A 16943-nucleotide genomic window follows, 5' to 3' on the forward strand; every position below is an offset into this window, starting at 1 on the left:
CAGAGATATACTAAATGATTATCTGGGCTTAGGGGTCAAATACCTTTTGCATATTAAAATCCAGACACAACTATTTGATTTGATTCCACAGGCTGTCTGATTAGAGTAAGAAGAGCTCTCTTTGTCTCACTTTGGGCCACAGGTTACCATGGCAACTTTTAGAAAACCATGTTTCAACCTGGCGGCACCTAGACATCACTGCCAATCCCTAGTGAGGATACCCAAAGACATTCAGGGCATGGGCCACGTGGCCGCAGCTCCTCAGAGGGCTCTGTGTTCCCTGAGATGTACATCTGTGCCTCTTCCTTCACCACATTGATTGCTAACTCTCATGCTGATGTCGGAAATAATTCTCCCTGGGGACAAATAAACCACATTGAAGAATAAAGCTACAAGCTATGGTTCAAGAATCTTAGCATTGGTGATTTGTGTGTGTGTGTGTGTGTGTGTGTGTGTGTGTGTGTGTATAAAACAAAAGCACCAAAGCACCAAAGAGATAAGGGACAATTTACTCTAAAGGAAATTCTTAAATAAAAATAGTTCCTTCGAATTAATATACTGTTTTTTAAATTTGTTTTACATAAATAAAAAGGCACAGACACACTTTTAAGTCTCACTTCCTCCCATTTTATTCTTTGTTGAAGTCAAATATATCACATGTGTATGTTCTATTTTTATCAAGCCAACTGTGGAAAAAAAAAAAAAAAAGACCCAGAGACTTAGCTTCAGCATCGGATTCTATCCAGTTCCCAGATTCCTACCTCCTTAGGGGAAAACCCTAAACCAGAAGTGAAAAGGCATAGTTTTGCCCTCAAGATACAGTTTGCCCACCTAGCTGGTTTGTTTGTTTATTTGCCTAACTCTAGAATGTGAAGCTTATTTAATTCCTTACAATGCCGGGTGTGATGGGCTGGTCTCTACCTTGTTGTCCCCACATCTTTCATGAGTTTTGTTCAGCAATCTGCTGAAGGACACCACCCAAGGAACAGATTCTTTCAGGACAAGAGCCGCAGGGAATAACATTTAGCTTATTCCCTCTGGTGGGAGCTGCTTCCTCAATGGGGTACCAGAGGATGCTTTGAAGGTGTCCATGTGAAGTGGCAGATATTTCATCAGCTCTGCTTCTAACAGGAGGGGCTCTGGGCAAGGAGGCCCACATCACAGAGAAGGGTCTGAGGGCTTTGGTTGATAGAGTAGGCCTTCTGGGGCCTGGAGTGGTGGCCATGACATCAGTGGTGTGTGTGTGTGTGTGTGTGTGTGTGTGTGTGTGTGTGGTTTCTGAAGCAGCCACAAATTTCCATAGAGAAACAATAGGTAATATAAATAAATAAATAAAAAGTAAAAAACAACAGTGTGCGTATGGAATATACTCATGTTAGCAAATTCCTTGGATCTTTCTGTAATTGTAAAGCACTTAAAAAAAGACATTAACTATAAAAACTAAGAGGCCAAGGGGCTGGGAGCAAAGAAAGTATTTTTTTTTTTTAACCTTGCTGCTATCTCGACTCTTTTATTTTTAAAGGTAAACGTTGACTAGATTATTAACACTCTGATGAGTGGATGATAGGGGCTGTAGGATGGTAGCTGGGCTGGGACCTTGGTGGAGAAGAGTCAAGGGCTCTCATTTTTCAGTTTCCTTGGGACACTAAGGGAGGGGTAGAGGAGTAGGGAGAGGACAGGAGGAAGGCACAAGGGGGAGGGGAAGGACAAGGACAGCAGAGATGGAAGGCCAAAAGGAGAATGGAGGAAAAGGGAGAGCCAGTGAGAGGTTAGGCAGGGGGGAGGCTGGGGACAGGGAAAGGTGGAGGGATCAGGAGACGGGGAGACTGGGGAGGAGGGAGAAGCAGGAGAGGAGCCGGGGGGCTGGAGGGCCAGGGAGATGAACTGACATTTGCTTAGCATTCGTTATATGTGAGACAGTGTGCTCTCACAGAAATCACTTCATTAAATCTCACAAAGAGTCCGCAAATTAGATATATTTTAATCCTCAAATTTTAGATGAAGAAATCTAGGCTCCGAAGAGCTCTCTCTCTCTCTCACTTGAGGTCACAGAGCAAGGAAAAATGGTTGGAAAGCAAACACTCCTTTGAGTTCCTTCCTTGTTCCTTTCTCCATATCTTATTTATTTGGAACATTTGCCTATGTATAAAGTGAAACAAGAAAGCCAAGGGAAGCCTTCTGGGACAGACTTTAATAGAGCCTATGCACGTACTGAGGCTCCAATTTCAGTGATGGAGGTGATCTGAGAGGTACATTATAGACTTTGGGAAAAGCAATGACCTTAGGAAACAAGCTGTACAATTCACGAGAAGAAACAGCCTTGGAAAGAACTGTCTGATGCAGGATGTTTCCACTGTCACGTTTAGAATCACCATCTTGACACTAGCAGCTCCACACAGGGACCACCGATAGCGGTTATCATCCTCTAATTAAATAGCTACTTGCTTCATATACAAATATGATTCCTCTCTTTTTGAGAGGAACTGATCAGTTTACCAGACTTCAAAAGGCCTTTTCACTTTTTTTTCCCATTCTAAAAAAAAAAAAATTCATGTGTAACAAGAAAACAAAGAGCTACAATAAGCCACGAGGGATGAGTGACGTGTGGCACATAGTCGGCATTCAACCTACTATTAGTTGAAGTAATGAATGCGTGTTTCAAGCTCTCTTGAAAAAAAGTGATCGATCACTTCATGAAAAAAAAAATCATTGATGTGTTAGGAACTGTGCAGAAATTGTATTGCAAAAATTCGCCCTCTAAATGGCTTTTATTCTAGTCTGTCTACCTTCCAATCCAGCAAGCTCATGATCTAGGGGATGAGTACACTGCTTAGTACAAGATTTCTAGTTTCGTTCTCTGAATCATCCATATTAGGATGACTTGTGACTCAGCCCACATTTTAGAGGTCCTTTTTAATGAATCTGTTTTAATAAGATTCCCCAGAAATACATCATTTGAAGCTTGAGAACTACTGATTTAGATAGAGGTTAACTAAGCTTCTCTAATACACTACTATAGACTCAGGGCTCTTTAACTGAATTTCAGTTAGCTAGAATTTAAGTTTGTACTTTTGTGGATTCTAAGCCAGCATTTCTCAGTCTTCAGTGAAAGTTGACTAAATGGTAGATTCCCAGACCCCATTCAAAGAGACCAGATTGAAGCCGTATTTTCTGCATCTTCAATACACCCCATGTGATCTTGATGATCGCATTCTTCAGACCTCAAATCTAAAGAGGATCCTTTCAAAAAACTCTGTTCCTGTCAAACAGTCATGTAATCTCTGAGAGGACACGTTGTCTATTGGGGATAAATAATAAACTCTATTTGTAAGTAGCTTTAACTATCAGAAATTTCCTCTTATATCAAATTAATATAAAACCCCATATATTGTGTCTGCCTGATTCTTTGAATTAGAGCTACATAGAAGACTTGAGTTTCTATTTATTATTATTATTATTTTAGTACTGGGGATTGAACCCAGGGGGGCTTCTTAACCACAAGCCACTTCCCCAGTCTCTCCACTTTTTATGTATATTTTATTTAGAGACCGGGTTGCACTAAGTTGCTTGGGGCCTAAGTTGCTGAGGCTGGCCTCAAACTTGCAATCTCTTGCCTCAGCCTCTGGAGCCCCAGGATTACAGGCATGCACCTAGCCTAATGTTATTTTGAGAAAATGTGCTTAATCAAGAAAATAATTGCTGGGGCTGAGGATGTGGCTCAAGTGGTAGCATGCTTGCCTAGCATGCGTGAGGCACTGGATTCAATTCTCAGCACCCAATAAAAATAAAATAAAGATGTTGTGCCCACCTAAAACTAAAAAATAAATATTTAAAAAAAAAGAAAAAAGAAAATAATTGCTTCTGTTCCCTTCGGATCCCAGTTTTGCTCTTTCTGCAAAGGGTAGGTGAGGAAATATGAAAATGAATCCCTGATGAGAAGATGAGTGCTTCTGCTATTTAAACAGCAAGAACGCTTAGAAAATCTAACATCTAGGGACACCACAGATCCTCTTGTCTTACAATAATGTCACAACATGCGTAACTAAGATAAAACAAAATCGTAGCTTTCTGAGTTCTTGGATGTGAGTCTCGTTTGTCAGACTGATGAGGAGGGAAGGGATCAGAAAATAAAGTGAGGTGGACTCAGGTGAGGAGGCCCTCCTGTGGGTGGTCAGTGGGAACCTTGCCTCCTCCTACCCACCCTTCCTTCTTGTCCCCCTGCAATGCCCTGAAGGTCAGGCTGCTGGTTCACAAGCTTAGGAGTAGAGGCAGAGAAGGTGACTGGATGGAAGCACACTGGCATGTTTCCAGCTATTCACGGAGCCTTCCCCAGATCTTCAGAGCTGAACTAATCCATCCCATTCATTTGCCTACTTAAAAACAGGATTGTGAGTTTAGAGCCAGCCTCAGTCACTTAGCAAGGCTGTAAGCAATACAGCTAGAACCTTTCTCTCTAAACTAAAAAAAAAAAAAAAAAGGCTGATAACTCAGCAAATAGGGGCTGGGGATTGTAGCTCAGTGGTTAAATGCCCCTGGGTGCAATCCCAGGTACCAACCAACCAAACAAACAACAACAACAAAAAAAAAACAACAAAAACAAATAAATATTTTACTCATCGATTCTGGAAAGAAATCAATTGCTAGCAAAGTTTTGAGGTGCAGTGCAGATGATTTTGAACACAAAGGAAGGGATACCCACCTAGAGTGGCCATTATGGTGTTGAATCATCATTTAGAACAATGTGACTGGGCAAATTTAAAAAAAAATTTTTTATTTGTAAAATAAAAATAATAATAAGTAACTTAAGTAACTGTTAGCACTGTTTGATGACTAGATGAGAGAGCACAACTTGTATTAATTCCTAGATGTCTGTTGATTCAGAGAACAGAATGCCAGTCATCATTGTCGGTATCAGTAATAGTGGTGCTAGTTTGCCAGATGGATATTCATGAACCAACATCAGTGAGGTCTTTTTGGATGGTGCTTAAAATGATTACATAGGTAGGATGAGGAAAAGGGGGAATATGAATGAGTACTTGAAATCTAGAATTTGCCTCAATTTTCACTTTAACCTAAGGAGAGACTGAATTTTGGGGGTTGAGAGTTCGGGGCATTAGATATTGAGTGAGCTGACTTAAAAAAAAAAATTGCGCTCTCCTATTCTGCAGACCAAATTTGGGTTCCTGAACTACAAAGTCATTTTTCTTAGAGAAGATTTCTTTCTGCCAGGTTTAGGGTGCATGACTCACACAGAATCAGAAAAATCTTGGTTTGTTTAGATGTTTTTTAATGATGCAATTCTTAGACTGTTTATTCTTTGTGGCAGGAAATAAAAACAGGAGGACTCCGGAACTCAATGTGTCTTTTATAAATGTGTGGGATGATCAAGCCTTAAATGTTCTTAAACATAAAATACAACTTAAGTGAATGTTTAAATCATTGCCAAGTCCAGCATTTGAGTCTGCAGTAGGTGGGTGTGAGAGGTAGGGAGCATTCTGGGTTCTAGACCTACACAGGATGCTGGCTGTGTAATCTCTGGAACTTTTCTCTTCCCCAGCCAATTAGGACTGTCAACAAATGCTCTGCAGAGCTAGGGCTTTGTTGGGAGCATTAAAGAAAACAGGTCCGGCATTGACCCGAGGCAAGCTGGGATCGCTCTTAGCAGTCATAGCTAGGAAGTCTTGGCTCCATTTGGAAATGTTTGCTAGACCACAGCCTCCCAGGAAAGAAAGCCACTGGGAAAGGACACGCAAGGCTTTTATCCTCACTTTGAGCCCAAACTGGCTCATTGTAGATGGTGATCTCCTATTCTGCAAACCAAATTCGGGTTCCTGGATTACAAAGTCTGACACCTGGAGGAGAGGTGTTTCTGCAGGCGCTTGGGGGCTGCCTTAACTCAGGGCATTATCATGAGTCAGCAGACTAGATGGAGCCCTCTCTACCACCAAGCCAAAGCTCATGGAGTGGACACCCGGTCTACATTTTTATTTCGTAAATAAAATATGGTCTCACTTTTCTTTTGTAACCCAGAGGTATGAGGATACATTTGTTGTAAATTGCATGCAGATAAAAGGGAGATTCCTCTTGAAGCTACATCCTCTTAATAATAAATAATGTTTGATCTACTATACATAACAGTAGTGCATTTCTTGTTAAAACAGCAAGCTTGTTTTTTTTTTTTTACCAAAATGAAAAGAAAACATCCATTTCTTTATAAATATTTTAAATAGTTTAAATACATATTTCATACCAAGGTTATAAAAATAGCTTCTTTTTTTTTTTTGATAAATAAAGACGTTTTCATTTACATGGCAAATAACGTGCGAATAGCTAACCACTGGCCACCAGCTCTATTTGACTGATTGTCTAGGAGATGACATGCAGTGATAATTGTCCCTTTGCCTTCACCAAAAGAAAAATAGATCAGCGGGAGCTGTGCGCTCCCGAGGCCAACAGCGCTATGGATATTGTTCAGGAATGACAAACAGGCACTCAGGAAAAACCTTTGCTGCACTTCACAAAAGCCACCTAGGACAAAACTAATCCACAAATTCTTTGTCTGGGACTTCTAGCTGCTCAGACCCTCGGGGTCTTTGGACTTTTACCAAAGTCTGTCAAACAGACCAGGAAGTTAATACCTGTACAGAAAAATGTTTGTATTATGCTTCTAGGATCTAGAAATCATTTGCTACAGTATGGAGGTGGCTCTGCCTTTCCCTGGCTCCTCACGCACTCCTCTGCAGGATTCCCAACTTTGCCTGCCAGAGGTGGAAAAGGCAAACTAAAGCTGTCATGCAGTGGTGGGTCTCAAAATGGCAGCTGCAGCGTCTCGTGTGCTGATATCATACGTTTATGGCTTTGTTATCTTTCACTTCCGCTGTGCTTGTGACAACTTCCAGTGGAAAGTTCTCCAAGGGTTTGGTAGAGGCTGATGCTGTTCCTTCTTGGTCCCAAGAGCCTGGTAAGTTTTCCAGACTGAAGGAACTAACAGGTCCCTGACTGAAATTGCCCTCCTCCGATCTGGATCTGCTTGGGAGAACCAGGTGCAAAGATGTTTCGGAGGAGGAGCAGACAGAGGAAGAGAGAGTAGCCGAAATAGACTGCAAAGGGGTTAGCGTGGTATCTGAATGTGGAGAGATGCACCTTAAAAATTGCAAATGACCTTCTTGGACAACCTGGTAGTGGGCAGGTGAATAATCGAGGTTTGGAGAATGATAACGGTCACTGTCTGCTGGATTTTGCTCATGAACTCCAGTTCGCTGGGGGCTGCTCCCCACAGAGGAGGGATCCACACTCCAAATATCAGAGGTGACATTCCCATGACAAAGTTGTGCTTGGGTATAAGCCGCTCCACCTGTTTGCAAGTGTAGGCAAGGCTGGTGCATGCTCCAGTTCATCCTGGTCTGCAAGCTCTCCCTGGATGGACACACAGAGGCGGTATGCAGAGAGCAAAGCCCTGACGGCTGCTGAGGTAACAGGACGTTTTCCAGAAGTTGCATCACATTCTTCATGTCTTTACCTAACTGGGAGACCTCCTGAGTCAGCGTTGTTACCTGTGCGAAGAAAGCAAACGAAAAGGCAATAGTTAGAGGTAGATTTTAGAGCAGATTTCAGAATAGAGACAGAGAAGTGAGATTTTTTAAATAAGATGTGAAAGTCTTTTTCAACTCCATGTCCAACCAAGTCCGAGTGGGGAATGAGAAGGTTGAGCATCTGGATGAACATACATCATGACCTAAGGCCATTCTTGTTCTGAAGGAACCTAGAGAAACATACATTATCTAGGAATCAGCAATTCTGGAATTCCTGAAAAAATTAGAGAAGTAGAACTTGCATCTCTTAAACACTGATGGTGACTTTTTTTTTTTTTTTTTTTTTTTGAGAGAGTAGGATGCACAGTGGGGCACAGAAGTCATCAGATGCTTCAAAACAATGTGCAGGGGCAGATATTGTATGTAAAGCACTCGGCACACTGAGCACCACCTGGTGGTGGTGGTGTGGACACCAAGTGAATGGCAGCTTGCTATTTTCCTCTTGCAGTCCATGCTAACAGAGGTTCCGGAGGCAAAGGGTCTTCAGTGGTGGTCAGCAAGAACTCACACCAGCTTTGTTAGGGAGAGAGTTCCTATAGAAAAAAAGGAAAGCTACAAAATGACAATTGGAAGGAAATTAAAAAACCTGCAGAGTGGGTTCTGCTGTGCTTGTGACAACTTCCAATGGAAAGATAAGCACTGTGGGCACCTTGGAGACCTGGAATCTATCAATGAACAGGGAACCCCATGAAGTTATAACCCAAACTGTGTGCTATATGCTTCTGTAGGCAAGACATTTAGCATTTATTAAGATATTCAAAAGGAGACATGATCACTAAACACTTAAGAGTCACTGAAGAATATTCATCTATTTTCATTTTATACTTAAAACCAATAATTAAATTCATGACAAAAATCATTTTCCTACAACCACATTAGGTACATAAGGTGTTGGGTTTTGTTTTTAAATCAATGAAAAGCACCGACAGATTGAACTGGACTCAAATCTGGCTTTTTCAAAGTGTTTGTAGGAAGATCTACATTTCAGGAAGCAGGACACTCACATATATTTTCTAATCTTCGATTAGATTCATAACACTAACACAATGTAATATTTTGTGTTTGCTGCCATTACACTTTGTGAAGGACTTTCTAATGACTTGATTTTACTGTCATGAACCACAAAGCTCCAAGAGAAGCAGCTGGGCCCCCTGGCTGAGGACCATCAGGACAAAAAGAAAGGGCAGCTCTATCTCCCATGATGCTAAAACCCAGACTGCTGCTTCCAGCAGATTTTCTTCAACATTTAAGCACACGTTCCTGATCCACTCAGCAGCTTCACTCAGTCCACTTCCTCAGAGTGCATTCTGAAACTAATTCTCCCTGGCAGGCCCACCAGGAGGTAGCACTGCTTCAGGCAGGCATTAAAAAAAAAAAAAAAAAAAAAAAAAAGCCAGAAGGAGGTTTTTCACAGTTCAAGCAACCCACCGACCGGTAACACCTGCCCTGAAATCGACAGGCCAAAACATTTCTGTCCTGCTGCTGGCCATGGAACTTGAGGAACCTGACCAAATACCTGCCCAATTTTTCCACAGATCTAAAAACTTCTGCAGGCAACAAGCTACCTCTCAGCCTCACAGTTAAGAAGTGGAACAGTGAGTCTCAGGAAGATTCAGCGAGCTTTGGAATTTGTGTTTCATCAGTTCTGGAGTCCCAACCCCTTGGGAGGGTGAGGAAGGAGGAGGGCTTGGTTCCCAGGAGTTTGAGGCCAGCCTGGGCAACACAGTGAGACCCCGTCTCTAAGTAAAAATACATAAATAAATAAGCAGATGGGTCACACTTGAATCAGCATCACAGGATCTTTGCTCTGCAGACATTCACAGGTTCCCTGTCAAGTAGTTAGCTCTCTTGCCACTAAATGAGATGGTTGAAGGATTGTATGACCATCCTTCCTTCTAGGTGGCCCAAACTTCATTTCTATGAAGCTCACCATTAGCTCAGCTCCCAATAAAAATGTTTCCAAATGGTGTAAAACAAAACAAAACAAAAAACCCTGAGGATTAAAGAAAGACAATCTTTGAAGAACAGGTTTGAATTTTAGACAGATCAACAATCATGTGATTCAGTAAATGTCTGAGTAAATTTATAATGCAATGTGTTTCAGGTGTGCTTTCCTGAGTAGATTGACCATTAGCACTGAGGTAGGCATTCTTATTTCCCAATCTGTAGAATGGGAACACTAAGACCAAGAGATAAATGATATTGTTTTTTAGGCCATTTCTTTCATGAATGATGGTCTTTGGTCCAGAATTCACACTCTTTAAATTTGGTTCTCTCTCATTTTTAAAAAAAAAAAATTTTTTTTAGTTGTTGATGGACCTTTATTTATTTACTTAGATGCAGTTTTGAGAATTGAATCCAGTGCCTCACACATGCTAGGCAAGTGTTCTACCACTGAGCCATAACCCCAGTCCTTGGTTTTCTTTTGTTATAGTACATCATTATCACATGGGAAAGGGAATATTGCTTAAGAAAGACTAGAGAGATTTTTGCTAATGTGGTCAGAGTCTATGAGGGGCACAATGACACAAAGAGGTAGTCTCATGGAAAAAAGTGGTTTAAATGTTAATTCAACATCAAATAAGTAAATTGTATCATCTCTAAAAATAATGGGAGAGTGATCAAACACATTAAATTCTTTTCATAACAAATTATATGAATGCAAAAACAAGACTCACCACAGAATGAAAAACATTTCTGATGAACTTCTATCCTAGCTTTCAAAATAAACAGATATTTTCCCATGCGATCAAGAACACATTCTTGACATGTAATGTCTTACTTTTATCACAAACTTTGAGGCCATGAACTTTGAGTGGGTATCCAGGGTCTTGACTGGCTCCAGGAATGGTAAACAAGCATTAACATTTTTCAGAAAACAAATTACTATCCTAGCTGGAACTAAAAGGAGCAAAGAACTCAAGGAAATAGAGCTTTCTTTAGCTCCAGAGCATAATGATCGATTTATATTAGGGAAGATTTCTGTCATTGTGTCTCTGGGGACATACTCCTGTACCTTATTAAAGTGACATGAGGAAATTAATCCCTTTTAGGAAAGGGATCTCTCTTTATAAAGACAAAGCCAGCTGTCACCAAGAGAGACAGCATCTCCTGAAGGTGGAGACCAGGGTGACACTGAAGGTGACAACATACTACCATGGAAAATGCAGTAAGGTTTTTACTGAACCTTTGTTTACAGCTTCCTGCTGAGCTTGCTAACAGAATTCATTCTAAAACAGGAAAGGCATTATTCTTAATCAAATGTAGAAACAAAGAATCTTGCTTTCTGAGCATGGTAAGAAGTCTTCCGATTGCTAAAAAAAGGTTGTTGGGGGTACTCTGCAAACAAGACTCTGTCCAGTTAAGGCAATTTTGTCTTATAAAGATAATTTAAAACCAGAAGACCAGAAAAAGAGAGAGAGAGAGAGAGAGAGAGAGAGAGAGAGAGAGAGAGAGAGAGAGAAAAGCAAAAATAAATCATTCTGATCAAATGAATCAGTTTTTCTACTCATCTCAATAATAATCTAAATGGGATCCTAATTAGAATAAATTGTACTCCATGTATGTATAATATGTCCAAATACACCCTAAAAAAGAACAAAAAAACAAAACAAAAAACAACCTAAATCTTTAACTGTTTCTGCCACTCATAATAGAAAATACAATCTCTTTTTGAGCTGTTAACTACAAACTCTTTCACAAGCCCCCCCCTCCCATTTTTTAGTGGCCCCATGTCCTGATCCCCCCACACCCCCCACCCCCCACACCCACTCCCTGTGCACACGCACACCATCAGACTGAACACAGTGAAGTTACCCCTCACTGCCTGATGCATGCTTTTCCCTCAGACTGGGGAATTCTTTCCCGATGCCTTTTCTCACTTTTTGGTTTCTTCACTCCCTACAGACTTCTTCTGATACTTGATTTTTCTCATCAGAGCGTTTTTGTTTTCCTTTCTCACTGGTCCTCATAGTACTTTTGACCCTTCCATCTCCCATCACACAAGACTGTTCCCAAGGAGGCTATACTTTCCTTCAGAGTACAAACTGTTACTTATCTCAGTACTTCCTGGACTCAGAGCAATGCCTAGAACACAACACACACTTGGTACATCTTGGATGTAAAAATAAAGCAAATGCCTTCAACTATTTATTTACTTATTTATTTGGTTTTGAGGATTGGACTCAGGGGTACTCGACCACTGAGCCACATTCTCAGCCTAGTCTATATTTTATTTAGTAACAGGGTCTTTCTGAGTTGCTTAGCATCTCACTTTTGCTGAGGTTGGCTTTGAACTCGCCATCTTCCTGCCCCAGCCTCCCAAGCCACTGGGATTACAGGCACATACCACTGCGCCCAGCAATTTTTTTTTTATCTTATTTTATGATTTTTTTTTACCCTAACTCTCCTGAGGGAAAGCTGCCTGGTACAAAATTGTAATGAAAAAATGTGTATTTATCCCTCTTCATTCCTGTTTTATATTTTTATATTAAAAGAGGTTTTTTATATGACTATTAATGTTTCTACATACAATTTTTCTAATGTAAAGTCTTGAATATCCCCAAGTTTCTAAAAGTAGGTGACATGTCCACTGTAAGAATGTCTCTTACTGTGTTCCCTTTATAATTATAGCAATGGGTCTCTATTGGTCAAGACTTCTATGAGACTTCACTAATCTTACTGTTTTGTCAATGTCCTAGCATAAACTTGATTTCCATGGGTAGTTGAATTCTCTGGGAAATTTCCTCCATTTAATTATCCCTAAACATCATAACTACATGGTGAATGCCATGAAGTACATTCAATTAAGTTATTCAGACTTATTTATCAATTGAAAGTTGGCAAACTTTTTGCATCCCTGGTTGCCTCTCTGGATGACTATTTTTGATGTGGCCTTTGGATTATTTCTACTTAGACAGTGGATAAAGAAAACATAATACGCATTTCATCTCTTACTTGAGTATTGTTATGTTTTCTTAATCCATTTTCTCTTCTTTTCTGCTTCCTCTCTTCCTCTTTATTCTTCTGTGGGTAAGAATCCATTGATATGGAATTTAAACTGTTGGCCAAACCAGTCCACCATCACCATCTGCATAGCCAATTGTTCACATGCAAGATTTTTCTACCCTTTCCAAAGTCCCAACTGTTAGGAAGAAGAAGTGATGAAAACACCATCTGTGCTTCCAAGTGGCTCAATTTTCTATCCAAAACTTTGAGGCGTCTAAAGATTCTTCCCTTCACTGTTCTCCCAGGATGATGTGTCAGCCAAATGATCATTAGGTATTCAGTAGGTTTGAGGGCAATGCAAAAATGAAAGCAATGCCCGCCATTTTGAAATTTTCTTTGGGTGTTCATATCACCTTCAATTTTTAAAGCTTATTTCATTATTTTTACCCTAAATATCCCGAGGGAGAGCTGCCTTTTGATGAGCACCACCACCTGTCAAGAGTAGAAACACCCATATTACAATGGACTTGTCTATGGCCATGAACATACACCACTGGAACCTTTTCATTCACTTAAGAAGGAAATCACTAACTACCCCAAATTTTCTATTTCTGTCACACCCAGGATTCATCGGAACTTCTGTTGGTTTGAGAAATAGTCATTGATTGTTATCTACATTTCCAGAATATCCGGTTCACTCCTCTCATGTTGGATTAGTTCCACTGGTGTAATATTACTTCTCACTGTCGTCTGCATCCTATTTCCAGAAGAGCTTTGTTGTGAGGATTAAATCTTATAATGGATGTTAAAAACTTTAGTCCCCATATAACTGGTATCATGTCAGAATTCCAGGAGGTTATATTTGATAATGCAATATAGTCACTCAACTTTGGTGAGAATTTCTGCATGGGAGGGAATACCAATATGGAAAATATTTAGTCCAAAGAAAATGAAAACTACAGCCATCTATATAACTCTTTCTCTGCCTCAGCATGGGAAATAATCCATTTCTATGAGCACTTCTACATAATAATACTGGAAGAATCTTTAATTTTCAGTATTGTCATGCATGGACCTTTGTAGTGTCAAGTAGTGACAGCACTAACTGGAGCCATTGAAAAATGTTGCAAAAGATTTTCTATTTTCAATGCAAGTTTAGTAATTGCAGTCAGATAGACTGAGGATTCTCTAAAAAGGATATGTGAGGATGTGCTTTCTGGTGTTGATCAAAACTAAATAAATATCATTGTGGGGGTTGGAGTGGGGAGGGCAGGTAATGTTCTATATAGTAGCTTAAGCCCCTGCACAAACACTGCCACCTATTAAGTATTCAATACATTTTAGTTGATATACAAATATTATGATGAATAGTAAAAACTGCATGGTGAATTTCTTAATAGAGTTTTTTGTTATTTCAACCGAATTTCACCAATCTCTCCTAATAACACTGTATGCAGAAGTATCGCTAAACCTCTATCAGGTAAAAATGTCTCATATGATGCCAGTGTCTCATGGAAGTCCCAATCACTTAAACAGGACATTTAAAAACATTATGTTTCTACGTGACTTAAGGAATTCATCTGTGGTACTGGTAACCTGTTTTCCCCAAAACATCATTCAGAGCCATTTTTTTTCAGTTATATTGTGTTTCTTGGTTCCAACACAGATTTATTGTTCTGTATCTTTAGATTGGACCTTTTGGGAACAGAGTTCTTAATTTGGGTTTCTGATGAGAACCAGAAAAACAAATCTTTTACAATACCTTTTGTTTCACATAAAAATAATTATTCATATGTATGTTTTCTCTTGGCTATTAGTATGGTATGATCCATGGAATCTAAGTATATCTGAAACTTCAGTTGGTAGACTGAGAAAAAAATGTGATTTCCATTTTTATGCATCCAGTGAGCAGATGGGAATGCATCTGTTGACATAATCTTCTTAGCTTGGAGAGTTCTTGACCTGTCACTCAATTTTTGCCAAACGTGTACACATTTTCCTGCTAGACACAATTTTCCTAAATTCAGGGGTGCTAATTACACCAATCCTGCTACAAACCCATATACATTTTTACAAGCTCTGATTCAGGTAATTAAATGGTCTTTCATTTAATCCTTTGTTATGCTGCATATTTATCATGAGATTCAGACAAGTTCAATCAAACTCCAGAAGCAGGCAAAACAAAAAAGATGATCGGCATAATTTCATCCTTGTGTCTTTTGCTTCACAAAGCATTCAAACACAAGTGACAGTCTTTATCTGTAAGCTAAAATAATAATCAAACTTGGCACTTGCATACATTTCATCCAAATGAGGATCTCAATCTCGTTACTAACAAAAGTTGTAAATTTTTGTCTACAGCTGAAGAGACTAGAATGTTGGGAGGCTGGAATATCTAGTCCTAGGTCACTTAGGAATAGTCCCCAGGGTTTTACTATTGCAGGTGCAGCTGAAAGCTTTTAAATTATGATGATAGAAGAATGATAAGTCTAGTATTATCAATATAAAGTGACCAATTGTAGTCTTCAAAGTGATTGCTTCAATCATTTCCTGGAATTTCTGCAAGCTCAGGGCCTTTGGACCAAACTTTATTATTTCAGCTGTACTATGGTAATCTATTATTTATCACTTTGACTGCTTTCCACATCTGTTTCTCTGGTTTCTATGGCAAAGTTTGATTAGTATCTGAATTGTTATCTGTCTAGGAGATCCTCACGGCTATCAAGAAACACCAAACAAATCTGTCTCCTTTCAGAATGTTTGATAGTATTTGCCAAACTTTAATTTACATAGAAATCATCTGGGGAATACTGACAATATATATATTCAGATTCAGTAAATTTGAGGTGAGGTCTGGGATTCTGAATTTCTTCCAATTAATGCCAACACTTCTGGACCATGTTCTGCAGGGTGATATCATTAGTTCCTATTCCCTTTTCTGAATTTTTGAATTTTTATTTTTTTAATTGACAAAAGCCACATATACTTATGATGCATTTAAAATGATGTTTTAATATATGTATACATCATGGAATTATTACTTTAAGCCAATTAACATATCAATTATTTCCCATTTTTTTTGTGGTGAATAAATTTAAAATCTTCTCTCAGGAATTTTCAATATACAATGCACTTGTTATTAATTATAATCATCCTATTGTACAATGCATCTCCTGAGTTTGTCCTGTTTAACTGAAACTTTGTATCCTTTGATAACACCTCCTCAATCTTCACTCTTCTCCAGGACTTGGAAACCACTGCTCTATCCTCTGCTTCTGTGTGTTCAACAAATACTGTGCAATCTACTTCCTGATTCTCCTGGTACTAGGTCCTTTGGTTAACTCCCCATGTACTGTCTTTGAAGTTTCAAGTTTAGTTTGACCGGCTTCTTTTTCAATTCCTTTGGCAAGTCCATAGGTGGAGTTGAGTTCTCTTAGGAAGCACATAGATTCGGTTGCCTTTCTTACTGTTATGTTAGCAGGCAGTGATGGGCATTCCCTTGATCCATTAATTCATTAGGAACTGCTAAGTGGGATATTCTAATTCTATCTAATTTGATAATTTCATGTAGCTGAACTAATAGTATAAAGAGATGGTTTTTCCTCATAGGTTATCTGGCTTCCCCAGTTAATACAAGGAAAAAGAGGAGAAAAAAATACTTGACTCCCCCCGCCTTCTTAAAAAACAGTTGTAAATAAAATAGGTTCCCTGTCCAATTCTCAAAAAATTGACCAATTAGTTGTTTTTAAAAAAAATTATGACAAATTCATAAAATTCAGCATATTTTATGTACTTTAGTCTATGGTATTCTCATTCTTCCTTAATCCTAAATTATTCAAGTGGGAGACTCTTCGTAGTAGCTCCTGAATTCTTACAACATCACGGTCATAGGGTTTGTGACAGTTTTCTTGGCGTCTGGAATACTGAGGTGTCCCAGACTCATCATGTATATATTTCACGCCCCAGAAAAGGAGATGGCCATTCACCCAAAGAGTGTAGGCTTATTTTTAAAACCATAGGCTAGGCACTAGAAATATTTAGTTATTTGATTGTTCATTAATTTTTACCCCTTTCTGTTGAAGGAACATGGAGATACAGGCATGTATATGATACTGCCTTGGCTCATAATGCGTCTATATTTCATTTGTGTCTTCTTTCTTCCACAATGTGAATTCTCGTTATTGAGGTATAGAAGATGATGGAATTAGAATATCCCCTAGTGATTCATTTGCTTTAGTCCCTATTATACATACAAAAAAATCTCAGTATATTAATAGTAGGAAATCATAACAAATTATGATTACAGAACATAGTTAAAATATTTTGGTATATTCTCTCTGACTTTTTTTTTTAAAGGGTTCTGCTATATATTATCAGAATATTTGGCCCTTGACAACTTATGCT

At 39.2% G+C, this 16943-nt stretch overlaps 1 protein-coding gene across 2 annotated transcripts in view; it reads right to left on the reverse strand.

The window, feature by feature from the left end:
* Positions 1–604: 604 nt before the first annotated feature.
* Kcnh8 (potassium voltage-gated channel subfamily H member 8) overlaps positions 605–16943 on the reverse strand; it is a 334538-nt gene continuing 318199 nt past the window's right edge. For both annotated transcript variants that reach the window (XM_078038309.1, XM_078038308.1), the window contains one exon: positions 605–7553. In XM_078038309.1, coding sequence (XP_077894435.1) covers positions 6843–7553 — 711 coding nt within the window. In that variant the 3' untranslated portion in view covers positions 605–6842. The remainder of the gene's footprint in view (positions 7554–16943) is intronic.

The sequence above is a fragment of the Ictidomys tridecemlineatus genome, chromosome 2 (assembly GCF_052094955.1).
Source record: "Ictidomys tridecemlineatus isolate mIctTri1 chromosome 2, mIctTri1.hap1, whole genome shotgun sequence".
Classification (NCBI taxonomy): Eukaryota; Metazoa; Chordata; class Mammalia; order Rodentia; family Sciuridae; genus Ictidomys; species Ictidomys tridecemlineatus.